General features: G+C 35.8%; 1 protein-coding gene across 6 annotated transcripts in view; it reads left to right on the plus strand.

Moving 5' to 3' along the window:
- The window catches only part of Lpt (Lost PHDs of trr), a 35205-nt gene extending 9441 nt beyond the window's left edge, over positions 1-25764 (plus strand). The window contains exons 10-35 of one of the 6 annotated variants that reach the window (XM_088236817.1): positions 367-557; positions 1121-1251; positions 1395-1483; positions 1677-1938; positions 2270-2430; positions 3050-3302; positions 3443-3602; positions 5512-5786; positions 7279-7371; positions 8547-8783; positions 9444-9661; positions 11117-11366; positions 12096-12244; positions 12333-12457; positions 12550-12704; positions 12786-12988; positions 13527-13613; positions 17668-17812; positions 17890-18426; positions 19329-19469; positions 20782-20937; positions 21930-22087; positions 22236-22438; positions 22530-23235; positions 24018-24234; positions 24926-25764. In XM_088236817.1, the coding sequence (XP_088092943.1) occupies positions 367-557; positions 1121-1251; positions 1395-1483; positions 1677-1938; positions 2270-2430; positions 3050-3302; positions 3443-3602; positions 5512-5786; positions 7279-7371; positions 8547-8783; positions 9444-9661; positions 11117-11366; positions 12096-12244; positions 12333-12457; positions 12550-12704; positions 12786-12988; positions 13527-13613; positions 17668-17812; positions 17890-18426; positions 19329-19469; positions 20782-20937; positions 21930-22087; positions 22236-22438; positions 22530-23235; positions 24018-24234; positions 24926-25074 (5451 nt within the window). In that variant the 3' untranslated portion in view covers positions 25075-25764. The remainder of the gene's footprint in view (positions 1-366; positions 558-1120; positions 1252-1394; positions 1484-1676; positions 1939-2269; positions 2431-3049; positions 3303-3442; positions 3603-5511; positions 5787-7278; positions 7372-8546; positions 8784-9443; positions 9662-11116; positions 11367-12095; positions 12245-12332; positions 12458-12549; positions 12705-12785; positions 12989-13526; positions 13614-17667; positions 17813-17889; positions 18427-19328; positions 19470-20781; positions 20938-21929; positions 22088-22235; positions 22439-22529; positions 23236-24017; positions 24235-24925) is intronic. The other 5 variants (XM_088236818.1, XM_088236819.1, XM_088236820.1 and 2 more) reach the window with 5 other exon arrangements.
- The last annotated feature ends 621 nt before the right edge of the window (positions 25765-26385 follow it).

Raw genomic sequence — 26385 nt, forward strand, 5'->3', positions numbered from 1 at the left:
CATTTGTAAATTATACACATGCCTTAACGTTGAGTATAAATTTTGAGGGTTTTTATTTTCATCAAATATTTTTTCCGCATTTCATTATATTTTTTTACCACCTTATATAAAATTGAGTTCTTTGACTTTATCTTCTTTCTAAATGGGAGTCTGACCCCCACTTTTTCTCTGGTATTATGCTTATGTTACAGTTGACTTAATTTATTTTTTCCAAAATTCTGTTTTTTTTTACTAACAATTTTAAACATGGTATTGTAAAATATTCTTTGCTGATATTATGTAAGTATTTGTAATTCAAACAGGATTATACTTCATATAGTCCAATAAACAAAGAATTATATTTAACTTACTAAACTATATGTGTAGTGTTGCCGAGTATGCTCGGACTGCGGCTCCCGCAGCCCCGGGGCGGGCGCGTCGTCTCGCTGGCACGCCCACTACACAGTGTGTGACTCGTGCTACCAGCAACGTAACAAGGGACTCTCCTGCCCTGTCTGTAGGAGAGCCTACCGCGCCGCTCACCAGAGGGAGATGGTTCAGTGTTCGCACTGCAAAAAGTAAGTTCACTTGCCAATTCAACTCGTACTCTATAATGGGTCATATCAGACCCAGATCTATATAAATATGTGCAATAATTATCGGATAAATAATTACTATATGTCATTTTCCACCACTCGAATAGTTCATCAAATTGAGTTATAAATGATATTTTTCAGACCACATTTAAAAGCGCATATGTCACCAACGTAATGTGTGATACTCTCAGTGGGATGCCAAATCTATGGTATTTAATTAATTAAATACAGCAAAACCATGTAAATTAGTTAAAATAATTATTCATCAAAAAGGCTTAAAAGGCAACATTTTAAACTTAGCCTGATGTGACCCACTGTCGCCATGCATACTTATTTCTTTTGACCTATCGACTTTAGGAGTTTAATCGACTATCACATCGCTAAATTTTTCAATTTATTTCAACCTGGTAAACATAATTGATATCTGAATATCCATGAAAACTGCAGAATCTTTAATGGGTGTCAGTTTATCCATCTATCAACACAAATTGTCAGAAACGTCCCCTAGGATTCGAAGAGAGTAAATATTTTTTTATTTCCAAAAGGTATGTCCATGGAGGTTGTGATGCTGATGCGGACCTTGGGACATATCAACTGAAGAAGGAATCTATTCCAGAATATGATTACGTTTGTCCTGTGTGCATATCAATGGGGCCGATGCAGCGACGTAAAGACAGTAAGGACTCATTTGTTTCCATTAGATCAATCTTTATTATTTATTTATTGAATTCAGTATTTATACCGGTTGAATTGTTGCACATCTTGTGACAATTTCTTCCAATCGTCAAATAAAATAAATTTAATATGTATCGTTTTCAGGTATTGATGATGAAAGTTTATCTGCATCACAAGAATCGTTATATGATGACCTTGCTATGGACCAAGACCCACTTGCTTTCGATTCTAAGGTATGCTCTTTTTTTATTATTCTATTTTACTTCTTCTATTTGGGTGACAAATACTTTCAAGTAAAATGATTTTTTTAAAATAGCTTTTAATGAAATTAGTAAGATACATCAATTCTTTGTAATTTTTTTCAAGTCATATCTCATACCGACCTCAGAAATAGTGTTTAAATATTTATTTTTATTCAATCTTCAGATGGATTTTGGACTTGGGAAAGGAAAGCCTTATAGTGCATCGTCAAAAATAGCCAAGAAAAAATTGGGTGTGTACCGAATCAAGACTGGGTACGGTAATATGGCGGGGAAATTGGCATTCAACAAGAGGCAGCGCTCTGGATTTATGGATTTTGCACGCAAGAGAGGGGGAAAGCCCAAAATGCGAGGGATGTTTGGAGTGCCGGGCCTCGGATTACAGCGACCTCAAGCGCAAGATAATAAAGGAGGGGATGACGAACCTGGTAATATATTTATTATCATTTCAACCCCTTGACTGTATATATTAGCAGCATGTTGTCAATCTTGCATAACTATGTGTTGAATATTAGTCCTTAAATTTCAAGGATAAATGAATATAAATGTATTCAGTTCAGTTCAGTTCTTAGATAATTTTTGTATGAAACCCAAATATGCTGCAAACAAATTGAAATAGAAATCGACAGAAAAAACGCTCTACATTAATCCTTAAGCAAGATCATTCATATTTAGTTTAATAAAATACAACAATAACCGCATGTCACCATAGGATGACTCTTATAGGCAGTTGCATATTTTGATGTAATTTTTTTTCAGGTGTTGAAAACAAATTGGTGCTCTGTTCAAGTAAGGACAAGTTTGTGCTGTCTCAAGACATCTGCGTAATGTGTGGAGCCCTGGGAACTGATTCCGAAGGTTGTTTGATAGCTTGCGCTCAGTGTGGTCAAACCTACCACCCATACTGCGTCAGTGTAAAGGTATAGTAGTCTCATTATTAACCCAACAAAGCAGAGCAGTAGCTGTTATGAGACTGTTGGTCAAACAAGTTAAAACGTGTCCAGGCGGACAAAGAATACAATTCTGTGTGTGAAATAGAACCAGAATTCGGTATGAGTATTTTGCGCTCAATGGCTAGTCCTGAAAAAGAAAATTCAGTGGAGAAAAGACTGCTTCGTAGTAGTGTAGTGGTTGGTGCGTGAATGTAAAAAAGGGGTTTACTGTATGTGATAAATATAAAAAGAAGCATTAACGTCATTTTTCTTTTGTTATCTCTAACTGGAGTCCATCTTTTGCAAATGTTTTTTAAAAATGTGTCATTGATTTTTTTTTAGATGAGCAATACTTATTTATTGAGTTGAGGTTTTTTTGTAAAACTCCATATTATAATCTTAATATTTTAATTAAACACTGATTTCAGTCAACTCAAATTGGTAGAGTGTGTGATTTAAATATTAAGATTAAACCATTCTTAATATCCCACACATTAATTTAATCAAGTTCAAATGTTTTTATGAGCGCCTGATTTGGAATAAAAACAAACAGGAAAAACAAATCTATTTGTTGGTTGCGAATGGTAAAATATGAGTCCGGTTTCAGGTGACCAGCGTGATAGTGCAGAAGGGCTGGCGCTGCCTGGACTGCACGGTGTGCGAAGGCTGCGGCAGGCGCGACGACGAGGCCCGCCTCGTGCTGTGCGATGACTGCGACGTGTCGTACCACACGTACTGCGCGCGCCCGCCGCTGGCCGCCGTGCCGCGCGGCTGCTGGCGCTGCGCTCGCTGCCGGCGCTGCGCCACCTGCGGCACCACCTCCCCCGGCGCCGAGACTAACTGGTGCAACGGGTACACAGGTGCGGACTTATTTACTTATTTACAATTCAATAAACCTTTTACGATATTCCGTCTCTTCTTCAGGACACTTGCTGTATTACATGTAAACATGCTGTATTTCTTATTCGAATATCTTAATAGAATGAAATATTTCTTTCAGAATGCGGTCCATGTGCCTCACTTGTAACGTGTGCACCGTGTGGAGCTCCCTACAGTGATGGAGACCTTATTCTGCAGTGCTCACAATGCCAACGTTGGCTGCACGGCGCTTGCGACAAGATTTACAATGAACAGGAAGCTGATATCTGTTGTCAGAAAGGGTAATTATATTTTTGCTTCTAAATTTTGTTGTTTGGTTATTATTTTTTTAGTTATTTAAAAAAATAATTTTAGTTTTATGGAAAATATAAGCACTCAAGATGCTATTGCAAAATTATCCATATATATTCATAATTCATTGGACAAATAATTAAAATGTATTGGTATATTTATTGACTTTAAAAAAGCATTTGATAGTGTATCACACAAGAAACTTATTTCAAAATTAAAAGATGTGGGATTGGGTGGGAAAACCATTGAATGGCTAACAAGTTATCTATTCCAACGACCACAAATGGTAAAAATAAAACATGCATATAGTCAAATTGAGACTTGCGATTTTGGAATACCTCAGGGTACGGTGATAGGTCCGCTTTTATTTATCTCTATGTCAATGACATATTTTGTCAAGATTTAAACTAAAAAATAATATCATATGCCAATGATACGGTTATTTTAGTTGAGGGAGTTAACTGAAACTCAGTAAATTTAGTAGCTAATGACGCTATAAATAAATTGAAATTATGGTTTGACAAAAATATATTATCTTTAAATACGGAAAAGACAAAAATCATCCCATTTTTTATTAACAAAACAAATTTAGATTCAGCAGTAAAAATAATTATTCACCAAAGCAATTGTAACAAAACTAACTGTGATCTCACATATTCAGTACTTGATACAACCAATAAAATTAAATATCTTGGTGTATACATAGACCAAAACCTAAAATGGAAAGACCATATCAGTGAACTAGTTAAACGAATTAGAAAATGTATATACATATTTATTAGATTAAGGAACATTTTAAAAATCAATAATTTAAAAATAGCTTATTACTCAATTGTACAATCATTGTTACAATATGGTATTGTAGGATGGGGTGGTGCATATGCCAATATATTAAACCTTCTTAAAATAGTACAAAGATTAATTATGAAAGTAGTTTTTAAGAAACCCTCAACATTTAATACGGAAAGTCCATATAAAATATTTAAGGTTCATACAGTAGACACTCTTTATAAAATAAATTCTATTATACAAATTTATAAAGAAGAAAAAATAAAAGGATTTGAGATTAAAAAGTCACTCATATACCAACATAATATTAAAATTCCTAAATTCCAAACAATTCATGGTTAAAATAACTTTGTCTTCAAAGGTGTAAAAAATTTTAATAATTTTCCCAATGAACTAAAAACTATTAAAAATAATATATCAATAAATAAATTTAAAGTTCATCTAAAGAAATTTTTGAACACGTGTAAAAACAACATTAAATTTTAATTAGTATGAATGTATTATTGTTTTATGTTTTTTCTTTATACATCCTATGTTTTTATTTTTATTTTTCTTTCTCATGTACTCGTATTTAAAATTATATAAACTCCTATAAATAAACAACTAAAACAGTGTACTCTCCAAGTACAAGAGTTAGTCTCTTTTTTTGGAGAGTTACAGTGATAACATTTACTAGATGTGTAAAAGTAGATATGTTTAGAATTTTACAAAAACATGTACTTTTTATGAAATTTATTAATAATAAAAAAAAAAAATTAAAAAAAACTATACGTATTATAGTATTTCCAAGAATGGTTGTCTGATGTTTGGCGACCATGGAGCGTAATATTAAAGTCAGTAAACTGTTTTTTAAATTCAAATGTGCTATGGATGTAATTCTACAAGCTGTCTAATATTTTTTTTCCCATGAATTTACTGAACTAAAATTGGCATTTGGTGTATTCAATTTGGGAGTCATCACAACCCTACTTAAGCTGTCTGGGCTGGTATTCCAAAAGCATTCACAGCGCGGTATAGCGCATATTTAGTATGTAAAAATGCACTATAAATGCGTTTTGGTTTTTTATTTTTAGTATTTGATTAACAGAATTTATGGATTGAATTTTTCAGATATTGCTGCATTTTGTGTCGCCCGCGCGATGCTCTGCCTCCGCATCTGGCGCCCCCTCCCCCTCCGTCGCCGCCGACGCCGCCGCCCCTGCCCCCCGCTGGTACGCGGCCGCCCTCGCCGCTCGGGGGGGAGTTCTACCTGGACGGGGTGTGCCTGAGCGCAGGGGGCATGCGGGCTATCCGCGCCCTGCAGGGCGACGCAGCGTCCCACTTTGGCCCTGGGGCGCGCAAGAAGAGACGCCCCAAAGGAGACGCTCCTCCAGATAAAAATTCGGGTGAGTTTTTGGATAATTCGGTTTAACCCTTTAATTGATTATTTATGTCTATCACATTTCTGGTAGAAATTTGAGAAAGAATAGCTTTTGTTATTTTTACTTGTTTTATTATTTCTCATATTATGTATTCTGTAAAATCAATGTGTATTTTTATTTATGTATTTATTTTATTGACACATTCGCGGACACCTTTTATCATAGGATCCTTTCATATAGACACATATCACCAACTTTATCACTTTTTGGAATATTTCACTTCCTATTGGACTTTGGTTCCTGTAATAATGGTGCATCAATTTATACCATTTAATATGCAAAATATATAATCAACGTACATTACTATCATAATTAATTACTAAATTGAATTATAAAATTATTAATTAAATAAATAAAAATTTTAGATTTGTGATCTTAACTTTGCTACACTGTGTATTGTCAAATAACTTATCTGTATTATATTTCTTGACATGTAAATTTTTAGCACAGAAAAGTCACAACTTAACACGGAATTTTCTGACAAGGCGGGACATAAAAAACAATGTAATTGTGCTATGATAAAATTGTTCGTTCTATGTTTTAATAGACTGGATATATTCAACATTGACTCCATATCAGCATACGAATAGTCCCCTATCTGTAAGCCAAACATCCACTACTTTAACTACTTTTCTAATGTTTGTGATTTATTTGGCCCACACAGAAGGGAGACCAGACCACGGAGGCATATTCTAAACCAAGGCAAACAATTGATCAGTAAAGAGATTCAATCATTTTTTATTTTGTACAATTTCATAATGCACATATCATCAGGTATCTTACATACACACAGATGCTCAAGATAAGAATTACATATCCAAGAATTACAAACAAGAATTGAATTGGGTTGTGGTCCTGTGGCTAGTGTCTCAGACTCACGGACCAAAGGTATGTGGTTCGAATCCGACTCTACCCCAACTTGATTCCCATTTTCTAATAGTGAGCTATTTACAACTCGTTGAAAATGGCCCTCAAAATTAAATATTTGGGTAAATCATAAGAATGCAAATATTTAATTTCTATAAAAAAATTCCATATTTGCACATATCCACAATAAACATATTAATATTTTGATATGCTCTTTCGAAATAAACTGTTTTTCTTTATTTTTATTAGATCGGTAGGCCGATGGCAGAAGGGATCATCTGTAATTTTCAAAAATGATAAGGAGAGCAGAAATAAGACTCAATTTTAATACTTTAATCCATAAACTAAAAAAATATAGTGTTTTTTTTCAATAATTAATTACCGTTTTATATGATGCTGTTTTTTTTCAAACTTTATTTTCTATGTGTTTATACTGAAATATTAATTAAAACTCTTGGCAACTAAAAAACCGAAAAAATTACAGATGGTCCCTTCTGCCATCTGACTACCGAGATATTGAAATGATAGCACAAAAGAGGTTAGACTGTGATTTCTTTACATTCTGTATAATTTACCATGTAAATTTCAGGTATATTAGCTGCCATCGAATCTGTCGTCCAAGGGGGAGATTGTGATGGCAATGATGACAAATTAGACCCAATGGACATCAAGGAAGAACCAGGTAAGACTTTCTAAAGCAGGGTATAGTGATGTGGCGTTCTATCCTATGCTTACCCCCACGAGGAAATGGCGTGATTGTTTACTTTTTTTTACCTCCTGGATTTTCGGTCGATTGAGTTGGCAACCCGAGGTACTACCAAAGTACCTGGCGATTCGTGGAATTAGGCTCTGGAACCAGACCACAGTCTTGACAATTAAAGTAAATTTTCTACTGAAATACAACAGGTACCTGCAAGATTGACATTTTGTTTTTATCTTTCCTTACATTTCTTCACTATTCTCGCAATATTACTACATATTGCCTATATGTCCTCTCTTTCTACGCGTATTCCGCAATCAAAAGTCGTTTTGATTATAAAATACCAGTGTATATTATTTGTAATCAATTGCTTTTATAAACCGTTACTGAAAAATTATTTGTTATTAATTTTTTTAATAAAAAGTGTTATTTGGTATGCCAAAAAAGATTTTCAAAAAAAAGATCCTTCGAGAAGTCTCTCTACCTATGAGAAGACATACATTACAAATGATTGTAGGTACCGGTAAAAAGAAGGCTATACTAAGGAGACGTCCTGTGTGCGTCAATTAGTTAAATATTCGGTACATATTTCGTACAATATCATGCATTGAAAAACAATCTATGTTTATTGTTTTTTATTTTACAAAATACTTTTTTTTCAAAATATTTAGTTATAACCTTAAATATCATAGCTCTTTATGTAAAATATGACAACTTATGTCATAATTATAATAAAGAATTTCAAATTATGCAGGTTACCAAAATTTTTTTAAAAAATAAGCAACAGTCCAACATGAAACAAAACTTCTCGCAGTGTGAAAAAAATTCCTGCTTTTCGACGTGGATTAGTCGCAAACAATTATTAAAGGAAGAATTACCATGGAAATTATTTTGAAGAATGTTATTTGATTAATTCATTTACTGCGTGTATTGTTTCCTAGGAATTTAACACAAGAGCATTTTAACACATATAATGTAGTGTCCTCTGGTAAGGTTGGTCTCAATCTAACATGGCTCATCCCGTTCTAAGATGGGATTTTTTTGGAAATCAATTTATAGGTAGTTTTTGTAACAATATAGAAATGCAATTATTAAAAATAAAAGAATGTTGCCTTAATTGATGAGATTAATACCACGGAGGTTATTTATTTGCCCAGGGAGTTGTCCGTACAAGGAAGGCATGATATGGATGGTGGCCCAGAACGGGTCTCCCCCCGAGGGCTTCACCACGTACACCACGGAGACGGGGGTCACAGTATTGCGCAGAAAAAGGCAGCGCAACCTTAACCGGGTGGGCATCGGGGGCTTCAGTGTGCGCGGCCGGGGAGCCCAGCATGGCGCTCGCACGCCCACCAACACGGAGGAGACCAGTACTACACCCACCACCCCCACCGGTAAGTCAGCGAGAATTTTAGTACTAGCTTTTGATACATAGCATGTACATATTCAGACATTGTGAAAAAATCTTTAAACCCAAACTATTTTTCTACATAATTTCCGCCATTTTGTAGAGACTTGTCACAGTGCAGCACAAACTTTTGTATTCCCTCTTCATAAAAGGGGCAGGGTACTCACTTCGTTCGTTGTCGTGCACATTATCACGACCTTTATTGAACTGTCTCACCCATTTCCTTACAATTGGATCACTTATCACATGTTTTCCGTACACCTCAAAAATTTGTTGATGAATGCGGACTAGTTTAATTTTCGGAACTTTTATTTGCAAGTAGCTCGAGTCGAAAACACTCATCCGGGCTTCTGGTTCTATTTTACACTCGGGACCGTATTCTTCATTTTACCCACACATGGAAAACAACAAATGATTGTATGGTAAAACTTATCTCACTTAGAATACGCTATGGCGCTTCATTATCATTTATAATTTAGTAGTGACATCGTAATATGTATCTTTGAAAAATTGAAGTGGCATTAGAATAGCATGAAAAATAAATAAAAATAATAAAATATTCTTAACATTAACAAAGTGCGTGATACAATTGTACGTAAACACCTGAATATTGTAATTTTGTCATTTCATCAAATTGTTTTTATAGGTGCAGGTACTTCAGACAGCCCAAACCTAGTGCGCAAGAAACCCCGTAGGAAGCCGAGATCTCGGCTCATGGAAGCATTTCCTTCCTACATGCAGGAGGCGTTCTTTGGTAGGGACTTGCTAGAGACTCCCACCGCAGCGCAAGGTCGCGAGGGACCACCTTCAGATAGCGATAGTGATCGTGCCCTCTCCCCCACTCTTACCATATGCCTCAACCAGGTAAATTATTATTCTCTTGTAACAATATGTGATTATTCTCCTGCTGTTTATATTTCATTATTCTCTCTATGTTCATACATATTCATAACTCTGTGTTGATACATTATTATTCTCTCGGTCGCAATACAATTTTATCTCTTAATACGTAATTAATCTTGAGATGCAGGTCGCTGTTTCAGTTTTTTAATGATTTAAACAATACACTAACATCAGTTTCATCGTGAAAGAATGAAAGATGGAAATGATAGGATTCACCTTGACTTGTTCTTTTATCCTTGTTTGTATATCCTCGGCAGCTCCAAATCTTATCTCCGCCTTTGCAGATTCTGTATAGACCGCCGCTGGCACTGGTAAGCACCATGGGTCTTCCACAATCGTAGGCACAGAATGAGTGTAAATTGATCCTGTGTCAATTTTCTCTAGCGGAATTAGTGTTGCCAAAGTCCTGTTATTCCATAAGTTCATTTTAATGCACAAATGAGAAAAAGGTTGAAAGAATTTGGATAGTTGAGAGAGAGGGAGCCAGGCATAGGATATCCGATGACACTACATTAAGCTAATAAACTAAAGGCCTAACTAACATAGTATGACAATTGCTAATAAGGCTATGCAGATGCTGAGCTTCATTATCCGGAATACGACAAACTATAGTAGCATCGTTTTTATAAAATCTCTGTATTGTGCTCTGGTCCGATCACAACTGGAATATGCATTGTCAGTCTGGAGCCCTTTGTACAACTGCAAGTCTTTTAACTTGGAAAGAGTTCAGCGGAAGTTTTTACACTACATACAATTCAAAAAGAGTAAACCTATAAATTAAATTTGCTACCAAATTTTGATGTCTGAATTGAGGTTACTATTGCTCTCCTCCAGAAGGACAATTGCTGACCTCACTCTAATGCACGAAGTGATATGCACCATAATAGATTGTCCAAAATTACTGTCCCTGATAAACTTTCGTGTACCCACAAGGACCACCAGACTCTAACACATGTTCCAGTGCGAGTACAAAAGGTCAAACTTCACCCACCATTCTCCCCTGGCACCCATCCACAGAACAGCTTATAATTATGCTGAGCTTCCACACCACTCCTGCTGCTATCAAATTAGCTATCCTATCCATCGAATGGCCATCCTCACAATTCTCTCCTATTTAATGTGTTTCTCCATTCATCTTCACTTTATTTCTTTTTTCACTTTTTTTAAGAATGAATGACTTATTAAGTGCAATAGTTATGATTTAATTTTGGTCATTCTCTGTAATATTTTATGTACATTATTCATTGTATATAAAATATTACAGAATATATAAGTATATTGGCCCTCTGGGCATTTATTAAATAAAAAAGTCTCTTGGTGTCTATTATTCTCTTGATTGTGATACATCCCTTGGTCTTTATTATTTTATAAATATGATGTTATTTTGTATCTACATTTGAAATGTTTCATTCTCAGGAGGAATTGCAAGTCATCGAGGCCATTCGCACTAAAGAGGAAAAAGAAAAGGAAGAAAAAGAAAGAGCTAATGGACTTAATGGTGATAAAACCTCAAAGGTGGACGGGGACTCAGAACAGAAGAGAGAATTATTACAGACTGACGACTCTAAAGCTCTCAAGGAAGTTATGATGCTGCCCTCCCATCCCGCGCCTAATCACCGACCAGGCGAACCCACTAAACCATTACACTCGGATGTTCTCAGAAAGGGTAAGTCAAATTTTACAACGTAACATGTACAGTCAAGCTTCTTCATTATATTGAAGCATGTGGGTTAAACAATTTGTAAATGATATTATGTATTGTTATTGGAGCACACATAATTATATGTATATACAGTAAAACCCCATTTCTACATTCCTCAATTTTATGTTTTCCCGCTTTTTACACCAATATGTTCAGGTCCCATATTTCTTCATACATTTTTTGTCATCCCGGCTTTACGAATAAAAAAAAAACTCAAAATTATGTCTGTGTATATTTTCATGGCTTTTTCATTAAGAGTGGTGCCATAATAAAAAAGTGATACCATCTAAATAAAGTTTCCCCACATTTAGGGGAAAAATAGTTTTACTTATTTTATGCAAATTAAAATTTTTATTTTAAATTTTGGTATTTACATATAAATTAAATATAATGAAATCATTGAAAATATGTAAAAAATATTCAACTTCCTCAACTCTGTCAGTTTTTACAGTTACAATTTTCCTGGCTCTATTTTTAAACCATATTTTAGAACACCAATTTTATTTTTATGTAATTATTCCATTTTTTACCATATTTTTTTTTTTCGTAAATTTAAAAAAGGGTTTACTGTATGTGCACTGTTTCAAAAATTAAAATAAATTTTGTAACAGAAAGTTGTATGTAAAAATTCGTTCAGAAAAAAAAATATTTTTTAATTATTTTTGCAATAAAATCTAAATATTTTTTTTACAGATGCTGCTCCTAACTCTAGTAACATAGAACCCAATATGGCGACCAAAGAGGATTTATCTCTGTTGGATGTCAACCTGGAATCCTTACCTAACATGGATAGTCGCGATGTTGAAGAAATATTTAAAGGAGTTCTTACTGACGATTCTCAGGTACATGGTGACAGTCTGTGTGTAAAGATTACTCATTTGTAATATTAATTAGAACAAATTCAATTTTAAATGTTGATTTTTATCACAGGAATCCCAAGAGTCGTCAGTTTCATTTGTAAACTCGGTGAGTGGATCAAGCAGTTACAATCAACAGCGACAGCAGTTGTCCAGTCCAATCGAGTTCCCTTCTCCGTATCACACAGAGTACAGCGGGTAATTATTTTTTGGGATTCTATTAAGCTTCACATTAACTACATCCAAACTATGGTTTTCACGGTTTATTTATCGAGTAAAATGAATTTCAGAAGCTCACAACTTAGTCCAGCATATTCCGAAAATAGCGGACAGTGGGGAGCACCCACCGAAGGTTCTGTTCCTGACCCGGGCACTCCGCAACCTTTGTCACAACCAACAACAACCTACAATCAAAGGTCTACTGAGAAGATGAAGGCCGATGAGGGTATATATGATTGTTTTTTTAGTTTTTAATATATTTAAATTTACTTTTTCATATTTTTCAATTGTGCTGTCTGGATTATAGGATTGGGTAATGCAGCCACTATATCCGCTGTTCTGTACGCCAATACAAATCATCCCGAATGGAAAACAGAATACCCCAACTGGTCCGACCGGTGCAAACAGATTCTGAAGAAATGGAGAGCACTTCCCGGTGACAAGAAAACTCCGTACCTCCAACAGGCTCGAGATAATCGAGGAGCCATTCGAATGAAGAGAGCCAGACAGGTTTGATTCTTATGTATATTATCCTATGTATATTCTATTGTACCACAAACTCTGCCGAGTTTGCAATACATATAATATGTATATGTAGCTTGTTTAAATCAATTCGGACATTTTTTCATTAGTTCCATCAGAATTTCACTATTGGCTTAATATCATAACTATATATATATATATAGAGATATACATAAGTAAATATACTTTTCATTAATTAAAATTATTTAGTCCTTTCATATTTTCGAGTGATTTTTATGTACTATACTTGTTTCACGGTGATTAACAGCAAAGAAATTTGACTAATACCAGTTTCTACTTTAGAAATATGTGTTGTAAAATAAAACAAACTGCTACTGTGTGTTAATTTTAGCGGGCACTCAAATAATAGTGGGTTTCAGTCATATTTCTTTTTTACGCGCATTTCTCCGGTCCTCGGCATCGTTCACGGTGCGAGGACCTTTACCGGAAGCTTTCGCTTGACGGCTAGCGCGGTATTTGTGTGTGGCATTATGGCGCAAGTGACAGAATGTTTGGGGGCCTACAGATCCCCAAGGAGGAGGGCTGGAGCGCGCCCAGCCAGAGCGCCACGCCGAGCGCCGAGCCAGCCGCCGCCCCCTCGCCGCAGCCCGAGGTGCCGCCCGAGGACGGACTAACCCCCGCCACTAACCCCCCCACCCCCACTAACTGTAGCCGTAGCCACCACTACCTGGCGGGCGGCGAGGGGCCGGCGCCCAACGTGACGGTCAACCCGCTGGGCCAGTTCACGGCGGCGCGCGCGCCCCCCGTCCCCTCGCCGCCCGGGGACCCGCACATCCGCGTGCTGACGCCCTCCGAGATCATGCGCACGCTCCCCTCCCTGCCGCAGGAGCTGGCCCTCGAGCCCGGCCCTCGCCCCACGGTACTCTCCCGCACCCTCCCGCACCATCCCTCCACTCCCCAGCTTCGGTGGTTGTGTTCGTGTGCTATACTTACCTTACCTGTAGTTTGGGCTTTGTTACTGTTTGCAATAGAAACCAACATAACTATTTCATTTTTTCTCTACAACATTACTCTGTATTTTGCATACCCTACGTATTTTAATTCGTCATACAATGAGGAAGTTCAGTGTTACGGAAAATCGGATATAAATAATGTTCTCTTACATGTAAAAATTAAATCGTTTAATTGTACGGCGAAGTTTTTCAGAAGCATATAAAAAAATCAATAATAATGAATTGCTTCTCAACGTCGCAGGTTTATGCGACCACGTGTTTTCAATAGTCGGTAAATTATAGCGTTATTATGTTGCTGTGGCAACCATGGGCGATCGTGATTGCAACCGGCAACAGGTTTCCGGGGTAGCCATGTTTTCCACATTTAGCATTGTTTAACAGAGTGCTTTGTCATAATTTTGTTGACATTTGTATTGTACAGGGTTTGAATTTTAAATGTCAGAAACATAAACAAACGGTCATTCCTACAAACTAATTAGAGTATGTCAAACAAAATGTCTTAGAATGCCTGCAAGTCAGTGGTTCGTACAATAAACTTCGGTTAAACCCATGTTTTTCTTTTCCTTTTTTCAGTTATGTTTCGCTGTTCAGATGTGTGTTTTGATAACTCACCGACCAGAACTTGTGACGTCACGGGCGGTGTGATTTTGAAGTTTTGGTAGTGATTTTCAAAATTACAAAATTAAAGAAATCGAGATGATAATACGATATTTTTTTTTTACTTTAATAAGAAAACAAGAATTTATTTAAATAAATCCACTGAACTTCCTCATTCTAGTTTACACATTTCAATAAATATTTTTTACTGTGATAATAAAATGGTTAGAATACTCGGCAATTTACCCATTCACACAGTTTTAAAATTACGATTTTAAAAATCAATAATTACATTGGTCAAATAATTTATGTTACCATACTAAATCTTGTTTTTTTTTTACACTTTAAAATAAAAATATTGATTTATATGTATTTTTTAAAAATTGTTATTCACAAACTATAATTTTCCTAATCGTTTTTTCAATGTTGTCTGTCTAGGTATTAATTTGCTTTAATTTGTTGTAGTGATGTATTTTCTAGGTAGGCGTTATTTTCTTTGAAGCTTTCTTTTATAATTTTCTGCATCACAGGTTTTTATTTGTTGTTATTTGTAAATAATACAAGTATAGAAATTAAATATCTGCGTATTACTTTGTGTGTACTTTTTTATTATTGAAAAACGTTACGAGCTTTAAATGTTAACAACAATTAAGCTTAACTGTTTTATTACACACATTATTGAGTTATGTAATTGTTTTTTTGTTGGTTATTGTAAATGTACTTGTTACTGCAGTTAAATGGTGAAAAATAAGGAATTTTTGTGTTTTTAAGCATTTGTATCCTAGAGTTTTCTTTTAGTATTTAATATGGCTTATAATAATATTCATGATAGCTTATATTCTTCTAAATCTATTTTAATATATACAATTATTTGTCCTATCACCAATGCCATCATAATATATATTTAAAAAATCGTGATCATAATCATTTGGTCTTATGAAATTAGAGAAATACATTATTATTTGTTTAATCAATATACCTAATACACATATTAGATACAGGGTGTGTACAAAGTGAGTCTTCAATTTGTATATTCATTGCATAGTATAATAAAATTAACTTCCCAATAACTGATGTTATTAAAAGTATGTTTATAGTCAATAAAACTAATTAATATAATCAGTATACCCACGCACAGGCTATGCCTATGTGGGATTTTTTAATCCTGTTTTCCTGGTTTTCTTTTGTTCTATGTACTTTCAATGTAGGTATAGAAAATGTATTTCAATAAATAAACAAAATAAAAAAATCACGTGTTTATCACCCTCCAGAAAACAAAACTACGAAACATAATTTATAAGATCTAGAAACACTGGATTAAAACAAAAATCTACTATTATTAATAATATGTACATTATTAAAAGCACAAATTAATAAAAATAATTATATTTAAAATAGAAACCTCAAATGGCTTACAAATTTAGGTTGATTATATTTTCGAAAATATTCAAATTTTTAAATTAATATCCATTAATTAAAGAATATATTAAAATTGGAAATATTTTTCTTTGGTGTCTGATAAACCTGATACTATCCTGCAATTTCACCTGTTTTCAATAGCTTCCTAAAATCACTTATGCCATTTAAATTCAAAAAGAAAAAAAAAACTGCTTGTATTCAAATAACAAAATGCTTTAATTCCTTATTGGTGGGTTTGTGTAGTTTTAGAAAAATAATTTAGGTGTTTTAATGAATTTGTTTAGTAGTTATTGTATTACTTATGAGAATATCAGTAAAAGCGATCTTTCTTCTTATTCTGTAATTCTGTATTGATCATATCTGTTCCTTATTAAAATAATCTAATAACATAATAAAAATAATACATTTCATTTCGGTTTCAACACTTGAAAGGTCAGTTCAACATTTCATTTTATTTGTAATACATTATCTCCATTTATTTATTACTCATAAACAGTATGTATAATATTATAAAAACAGCTATAAATATATTTTTACCTTTACACATTTTAATAACATATTCCCGTTGATGAAATACAGGATATATCACAGAGTAAATTGGGATAATAAACCCACAGACCAAATCTCGAAGATATGGATTGTTTTAATTTTATATCAAAGGTGTTTTTTTTGCATGATTTAAGTGAAAATTTAGAAAATATGTTCAGTTGCCTTCAACTGCCATTGAATATTTTTTTAAATTTTACATTTTAGTAGTTTTTGTTAATAAAAAGAAAATTTTGTTCAGCACCTCAATAGGTTGAAGTGCAAGTGAACGTTTTTATACATAACCCTATATTTGTTATATTTTTCACTAATATAAAGCTCCAGTCATATTTACAAATTTATGCAATGAATTAGGTACCAAAATATATACATACATACATAAAATTCACGTTCATCAATTCCACCAAGAAGTCAATACATTCCTTTGTCAACAAGCATCGCAGAAATGTATACAAGTTTTTTTTATATGTTTGATGTTTTAGATATTTACAAAAATTTTATTGAAAAATCTTTGGAAGTTTAAATATAAAATATGGTTTTTATGACTCGGGTACCCTTTGGAAATTCCAATATTATATTATTCACATAGTTTGAGTCTCTCAGCTGCAACTTAATTTAATGGCACAAGTATTTGAAGCATAATTTATACTAACACTTATTATGTACTATAATTATCATCACTGTATAATGAAAATTGAGTAACTGAAAAATAATATTTTTTAAATGTAATAATTGCTCCTGGCAATGAATTGTTAAAAACCGATCTGGTTTTGTTGGTGAACCAAAATAACTTAAAATTGAGAAAAGTGTAAAATGGTCTTATTAAGAAAATAATGATTTTGATATTAAATTACAATAATATTTTATGCAAAATATATTTTAAAGCAAACCAAAGCAGTAACTATCAAAAAATTCAATGAAATATTTCTTGAAATCATTTGGAAAAATTAAATTTAGTATAATTGAATAAAAATAACTTGACAATGTTCTTTGGTTTCATTAGTTATTCTGTTTTTAGAACCAAGGTAGTTATTATTTTCCTCAGTAAGGATAAATTATATAGCATTAATTTAAATGAGAGTAATGCGCTTGTGATACAAGGCACCACTAATGTGCGGAGGGCCCCAACAGGAACAGGAGAAGGTGTCGGGAGGGCAGCGCGGGGCGAGGGAGGCTGAACAGGAGCGCCAGTGGAAACTGCTGCAGCAGCGCCTACAGCAACAAGCTCAACATCAGCAGCAGGTCATACATGACCAAAGGCTGCAAGGTAATCAATGTACTCGTCATTTTATACCTATTATTTTGTTCTACTTATCTCCAAGGCGCCGAGACTCAGCCTGCCTTCTGTTGCAGCCATGGCGCGTGTGCAGCGTCAAATGCTCACTGACGGATCCTTCCCGCCCGAGCAACTCCAGGTGGCGGTCAGCGAGCAGAGTCCCCTGCATTCGGGGGTGGCATCCCCCTCACCCACGTTGCCCCGCAGCCCCTATCCGGCCGGGGCTCGCTACCAGCCCGGGCGCGGCCCGCAGCGGCTCGTGCGCAGCCCGTTTTCCCCGCAGTCTCCCATGGAGCCCTTCCCCGGCTCCGTGTCACCGCACAGCCAGGACCCCTTCCAGCGCCCGCCTTCGGAGAACAGCGGCGACTACCTTCAGTCCCCGCGCTCCTTCGGCCACCAGTCACCGCGTTCGCCCGCCTATGCCCCGCCCGGCACGCCGCGTCCGGGCGCCCACTATGCCATGGCTCCCCAGCGAGGGCAGATCTACGCTCCTCGCCCCCAAGACCCCTTCCTGCAGAGCGCGGCGCCGCGAGCTGAGCCTCCGCCGGAGGTTAATCGCCAACTGCGGGACTTACTCCAGCGTCAGCACGCTCCGAATAAACTCTGGCCCCAAGGTAATTGAAATACGTAATGAGCATCCCTCGATAGTTAAATTCAGACACTTACTGCATACGCTGTTAATAATATTCAACGACTTCCTGATGCAGAAGCAGCTAGGTTAGGTTATTTCAGCTACTTTCACAGCATTATGTCTTACGGCATACTGCTGTGGGTAAATGCTGCACATATTGATTTTACAGCATACTGCTGTGGGTAAATGCTGCACATATTGATTTTACAGCATACTGCTGTGGGTAAATGCTGCACATATTTATTTCAGCTACTTTCACAGCATTATGTCTTACGGCATACTGCTGTGGGTAAATGCTGCACATATTGATTTTATTGAAAAAAAGACAGCTGTTCGGACATTATATAACACAAATCCTAGAGGGTCTCTTAGAGATAAGTTTAAAGAGATCAAGATATTAACTGTCACATGTCAATATATTTATGAAAATGTAATGTATGTGCACCAAAATATTAACGATTTTTAAAGGATGGAGGTTTCCATAGTAGTATTAACATTAGAAATAAAGAAAAACTAGCTGTGCCCACTACTAAACTCCAAAAAATGAGTAATTTTTTTAATGAATCTTTTTACACTTCTTCAACAAAATACCGATTAATATTTGTTTGTAATACGAGCTTTGTCAACATCCAAATTCAAAAGATTTGTTAAATACACACCATTTAGAAAAGGGCATTATAAAATTATAGAATATTTAGTAGACAAAACAGCTTAGCAATAAATTTATGTTTATTAGTATTAAAATGTATAGTTGATTGACATTAGCAGCAGATGAAATTTGAAGAGATAAGAGGTTCTATGAATCTTATGTGAAAAAAATTAATTGACATGTCTACGAAAAATTTACTTAATTATTTTTTAAAAAAATATTTAATTTTTAACTAGGTGATGAACATGGCGTATCAGAGCAGCAGCTCGTTATGGAGGGTCAGTTCCGACAACCACTCCCCGTGAGCCCTATCACCAGACCGCGTGTACCCACAGCTCCCATCGACACTCGGACGCGTCTGCTACTCAACCCAACTGGTACGTAAGCTACATATTACAACACAATTCACCATTAACAACAAATGATTTATTATTTTTAAATAGCACACTAGCAGCAAGAACCTGATGCGTATACGAGTATATCTAATCTACTTAGTTTTTAAAAATATATTTTTTTAAACGATTCATTTATATTGTAGTCTTTTTTTAAATAAATGCATGCATTATTTATATAATAAATTACAATGAACTTCCATCAACAATTTTCACTTACAAACTTAAATGTTTTAAATGCGTACCGTCGTCTTCAGTTTCAATTTACAGTAAAAAACTGAAAATTTGTTTTTTAAATCCACACGTACATGTTGATAATATTTTTTTATGTACGTGTTTCGGATTCACAGTCCATCAGTGGCGAGCAGTGATTTGTTTTATAGGTAATCTAAAAAAAATAATCATTAATTTGTACCTACATATAAGTACGTAATATGTAAGTATGTAATATATTTCTAAATCACTGTTTTTTCAGTGGTTCTGTGAAAATCAACTCAAACAACAATTTTTAATAACCACGTGATACATGTAGCTTTATTCTACACTATTTTCATACAATACTTGCACAAAAGTTTGTTAACAAATACCATAGTGATTCAGCAGTAACTGTCAATACTGAGCACTGGCCGATTTCTTTTAAAATTAATAATGCTAAAAACGGCCACAGCGGACGCTACATGTCCTTTGGAAATAATGTTCGAAATATGTACTAGTTTCCAAATAGAGAATCTTCAAATAATATTTTAATCTGCAAGCTTGTTTTAGTACTCAAAAAGTCTGTCTTTCCGCCTTCATCTTTTATATATTTAAAACACAGTACATTAGGATGTTCACGCATCAGCGTATTGCTGCTAGTGTACATAATATTGGAGTTTTACCTACCATTAAAACTCTTATTATGTTACTATTGATTTCTTGAGTCCAGCTAAGACCTAACTTATACATTATGAGGTTTATGAAAAAACAAAATCCATGGACGACTCGAATATCATATTGGCGGAAACGGATAGAGCGACCATGGAGTAAGAGACATTGACCCAGGAATAGACGATAAAAACCACAACCACAAAGAAAATGAACACTTCTCTCTAGCATGCCTGTTTCAACCAGTTAATATCAAATAAAGGTGTCACTCGGTCACCAGGAGATAACGGACAGATCTCTCATAATATAGATTCCAGAAATCAATTCAGAACACATAATAATAATAAGTTATGTAGCTATTATCAATATTGTTGATTTCATTTCTGCTGGTGGTATGTTAGTGCATAGTACACATCTGTACGGTGTTGTGTAGGCTTGCAGCAGCAGATGCAGCAGGTGCAGCAGCGCCTCATGTCCCCCGGGCAGCTGGTGCGCGCGCGCCCCCCTGTCCAGTTGGACCACACCACCCTGCAGTTGGCCCAGCAACCCGCCACTATCTCACACCACCTCATGCACCCCAAAATCTCAGGTTTGCTGTTTTTCTGTATGTAAATAACACTGGTGATCAGTTTTTTACACAATTTCTGTTGAGTTTAATTTTTTAGCTGTTTTAAAGTTAAGCTGATTTTCAAAATTAGTTTTTCTTTTCTCTTAATACCTTTATGTTTGCCGTTTGGTGAAAGAAAATAATTTAACATATAGTTACTAAAAATGTATAGACTTTGTATGAATGAAATTATTCTCTTTGAACAGTATATTTGATAATCTTCCTTTGTATGACTTTGGGGCAAAGACAGAGTATCCTGTGGCTTTAAAAGTTGACTTTTGGATTAAGATGCCAAAAGTTAGTCCTGTGATATCGCACATACCCAAACATATTATTCACTATCTGTCAAAATTTTAGGTGACTGTGAGGTGACTACCACCTTAATTAAAATTGACGGGTGACAATGAAAGACCGAATGAAACTTTTTTATCAATGGAGAAGACAGCTTTTAATTGACAAAGTGCGCCATAGATATAATGTTTCTATGCTCTACAACGTAGACCTCAAAATGTGTGAGGTGCAGCTCAAATTTTAAGTAACCGACTGCAACGGATCGTTTGATTTGAGGCCTTTACTCACCTGAAATTTTGACTCTAAACCTACAAATCATTGTCTTGATGGTGAAAAGACTTGAGGGAGAAATAAGAAATAACTCTTAGTAACGAACTTGTTCATGATATTTTATTTTTTTAATTGTATTGTATCTGTAAATAAAATATTACTTTGTAAATTGAAATCTCCTGTACGTTCTACAAACTAGTTCAAAGGTTAACTGGTTTGTTTTTTTGTGGAGTATATTAATATCTGGACTTGATGCAGTTCATTTCAGTGCATTTGTGAGGAATTCATTTTTATTCACAAATTTTGTTTTGGATTGAACTATCACTTCTAGTTTACACTTGTGAAACTTGACTCAATGAAAAATTTATTGGTTTTTTTATTTTACTTAACATAATTTTCTAATATATTCTCAGGAGAGAAAGGGATGACGGTAGTTGGGCAGCAAAATATGCAAGTGGCACCAATTCCACCCCCTCCTACCCCGGTAGCCCCCCTTCCCCAGCCAACGCAAGAAGAAGTTCCCGATATGGACATGGATAAATTAGAGCAGGACAGTGCCAATATGGCTGAGGTCAGTTTATACACATTCATCTACAATCCTTTGTCTAAACATTATTATCTAACATTTTCGCAATAAGTGTGTTATCAGTGTCTCGATGATGGTGAAAATCACAACTGATCTATATTGATATTATTGTTTATTTTAATATTCTCCGTAGGTTGGAGACATCTTGGGCGGGTTAGGAGATGACGAAGATGAGCTGTTGGTGTCACTCACCGCAGAAATGGGTGACGATTTCAACATTCTAGAATACGCGGATCCCGAGTTGGCTGATTTTGGAGACACCTCGCTCATACTAGACGGATTAGAGTTGGCCGAAGAAACTGAACAAGCTGTGGGGAAACATGTCAAGCGTGACCCGTTAGTATCATTTCGTAAACATTATATATTTTGTGAAATTACATTATTTGTATGCTAATGGGCAAAAAATTAAGTTAATTTTATTTTTTAGAATCGACGAAAACTTGCAAGAGCATAAGTCTGATAATATAAAATTAGAGCTTAATATTATTAAGTCTGAGAAAAAGGAAGAAGATCATCCGGATGAACACATAATGAAGACTGTCAAACTAGAGCCAAATTACGATAATGAAGGTGAACAGCAATCTATCCAACTGCGGCAACAGAAGCAAGGGATAATGGATGGTGAAATGTCATCCCAACACATGCCCCTCCCAAGATTGGACCTCATACAGCAGTCGCAACAGCAAATCAACCAAAACACCGTCTTATTGCAGAACCAAGAGATTAGATTTCAGCAGACCTTTTTATCTAAAGTCAATCAACTGCAGTTGCAGCAACAGGGGCAAATACAGCAAACGCAACAAGCGCAGTTTGGTTTACCCCAGAAGATCACTCACGGTAGGATGGGGCAGATAATCAACGTGAATCAGCAGGGACAGTTCAGCCAGATGACACTCAACAAGCAGCAGGTGGGTGTACCGCCCGCCCAGCAAGTCATCGGCCAGGGGCATCATATCATCGGCACACAGCAGATTGTCCGGAAGGGCGAGATCGGCCAGCCTGTCCCGCCTATGGAGCAGATGGTACAGCATACTCAACACACGCAGCACACCCAGCAACAGGTGCCTTTTGCTCAGGGCCAGCAGCAAATACGAGGACAGTTTAATCCGCAAGGGCAGCAACAGCTGACACAAGTAATCATATATTTACTGTTACCTCAGAGTGATGATTCGTGACCCGCTTATAGAGCCGCCCATATGGACAAAAACTATTCTAGGATTATCAATCACGAAGTTAGCTACGGTTTACAACAAAGCAACGGGCCGTCGGTACTATCGAGAATTGCAAGCACAGTGATTAACCGTCCCGTACACGTTTGTTGTTAAACCAAAAATTTGCAACGCTCTTGTTCTGTTAATATTGATGTTAGAGCGAAAGGGCGTCTCTATAAGCGGGTTGCGAATCATTACTCTGAGACTGGAACCTACCAGTGTCTCGTGGCTGTGATTTCTATTCCAATACACACATATTAATGTACAGTAAAACCCCTGGATTACATTTTTCAAGGGACAATGGGAAAAAAATTAATTCAGTAAATAATTTATTTTTATTTGGGGGTTAAATCCTCTTATGACCTTGTCCTATTAATTCGCCCCAAATCAACCAACACACGTATCCTAACTCTTGGAAAAATTGTCTGATTCCAGCGCTAGAATTTTCATACTCTTGTCTCTTTTTATGACCTTGTCGTATTAATTATTGTCTCACAACCTTGTCCTGTCCATTATTGTTTAATTTAGTTTATTCAGATAAAAAATGTATGTGTACAATATTACTACTAAATACAATTTTTATATAAATTTAATATGTACGTTTACATTAACGTTTCCCATGTAAAAGACAAAAACAATTCTTGTGTACATAATGGGGAGTGACGTCTTACAATAATGTCTTATGACCTTGTCTCTTGCCACAGCAGGTGTTGCAACACCAGGTGATCCAGCAGCAGCCTGCGCATCAGCAGGCGGTGCAGCAGCAAATGCAGTCGCAGGTGGCGGCCGCGCTGGCCGTGGGGCGGCCCATGGTCCCGGGGACGCACCTAGTGTCCCTCGACGGGACCATGGGCGTGGTCACGGCCAATAACGGGGTCACCGTTACCTACCCACCGCAGCTCTTCCACAGGCCGCAACCGGGTAACACTGAATCTGTGTTTAATCAACGTTCATACCCCTGTCCTCACCCAATGGTGTATAGCAACGACACCCGACCGGTTGATCATAGCTACTAGGACCGTCACAATATTTTGATTTTATGTGAAAAAAAAACTGAATCCAGGATGAGCATTTTCGACACAATTACTGTCAGGTAAAAATCCTGAAAAAGAAAATCGCGTGGGGATAAGTCGGCCTCGTGGTGTAGTGGTTGGCGCATTCTCCTACATTTGTCGAGGTCCCGGGTTTGATTCCTGGCAGGGTTGATGTTAAGATATAAATTTTAATGGCGGTTTAACACTGCAATATTTCACATTCCCCAGACTAGTACCTGAAGCACAAGGCTGATCTCCATATCTTCCATGTAACAAAAAAATCGAGCAATAGGAGTGCCAATGCAGTGCCCTATGCACCACTGGGTGTGGGTAGGGAAATGATGATGTTATTTATTATTATAATTATTATATTCTTGGGCTAGTGTAGAGTGGCTGGCCATGAATGTAGTTGGATATTGCTAGTTATTTTACAAATACAATGCTCACCTCTCACTGCAACCGAAGTAAATTAATCTAGTCTGAAACCTCCGCTGTTTTTTAGGTTACAATAGAGTTTCAATGGTGACAACACGAAACACTCTTTTGCAAAATGAACAAGTGTCATTGTTTAATCGCAGGTCGTGTCGGTATAAATGTTAGTGGTGGTGTACGTGGAGTTGTGCGAACAGGAGTGCCGCCCCCTCCTCCTCCATACCCAGGCACCCCCGTCAGGGTCCCGGCCCCCCAACCTCTGCCGCCCCCGCCCTACCCCTCGCAGGTAAACTAACTGCCATTTTCAAGTGTTCGTTTCATGTATCATATCTGCAAACTTTCTCCGTGCTTCTTTAGTACTCGTAAGTCAGAATTTGTGGGTTTATTGTAAAACAGGTAAGTTTTTAATTATGTTTATAGACATTAATTTAATCTACATTTTCTTTTTTGGTACACAAAGTATAACACATTGCGAAAATAGAAGTGTTACGGTGAGGAATCAAAGTTCATTGCGTTAATCGGTAAAACCCCTAGATTACGTTTTTCAAGGGACCGGTTTAAAATGTAAATGGAGGGTAGTGAAAAATACCAATTTGGTAAATTGTTTTTTATCAAAAATGTTATGGAGTGATCTTTGAACCATTTTTTTATTGCAACTTTTTTGAATACCATTTTCATAAATAATAAATGTCTGTAAAACACACTAAACTGTCTTTGAAATTACAGCTAAAAGACGAAAACGGCGGATATAAATTATTGTAAAGCAAAAACATACAAATCGTCTTTAAAATCACAACAAAAATGTCTGTAAAACATGATGAACTTTCTGATGATTTCTAGGTTTTATCTATTGATTTAACCTACCGACAAGTTGGTATAATGAGAGAGACTAGAGACTAAATTCAGACTCTTGAGCTGTCAAAAACACAAAAATGGCTGTGATAAATGTTCGTAAAACATCCAATCCAGTCCTTGTCTACAAAAATTTGGAAAAACTCAAAATATTGTTGACAATAAACTGTCTTTAAAATTACAACTAAAATTATAAAGTCAGTTTTCAGTGCGGATTGCAAATTTTCCCGACTAATACATATGTAAAATTGGGTTTTAAATGTACTAAAAAATACAAAATGCGATGGGACTATTAACTTTACGTAAATCACGTGAAAATGCAAATTACTAGGACACAATTTTGGGGTTTTACTGTATATTGGAAACCAGACTATGTATTTATTTAAAATATCTTACAGTAAAACTTTGTTTTTAATCTTTTTATTTTTTTTTGCATTTTGAAGCCAAGCTGCAAATCATGACTTTTCCCACTACAAATGTGTTACGCCAAAGTCAAATCAGTATAATGGAAAAACATTTTTTTTTGTGAGTGTCTTGTGTTCCAATTTTTGCTTTTTCAAACAACACTTCATTATTATTATTTTTAGCTAGCAGCTTAAATCTAATACATATAATTAAATCTAAATATATTTAAAATAAAACACTTTGTATACATATACATATCACTCTCGAGTTTAATGTTATGGCACAACTAGTTTCGTGTATTCTGATTACCCATTATCACATGTAACTATTAAATTACACCTTATGATGG

The sequence above is a fragment of the Micrasema longulum genome, unplaced genomic scaffold (assembly GCF_059751315.1).
Source record: "Micrasema longulum isolate JH-2025_06_02 unplaced genomic scaffold, ASM5975131v1 h1tg001610l, whole genome shotgun sequence".
NCBI classification, from domain to species: domain Eukaryota; kingdom Metazoa; phylum Arthropoda; class Insecta; order Trichoptera; family Brachycentridae; genus Micrasema; species Micrasema longulum.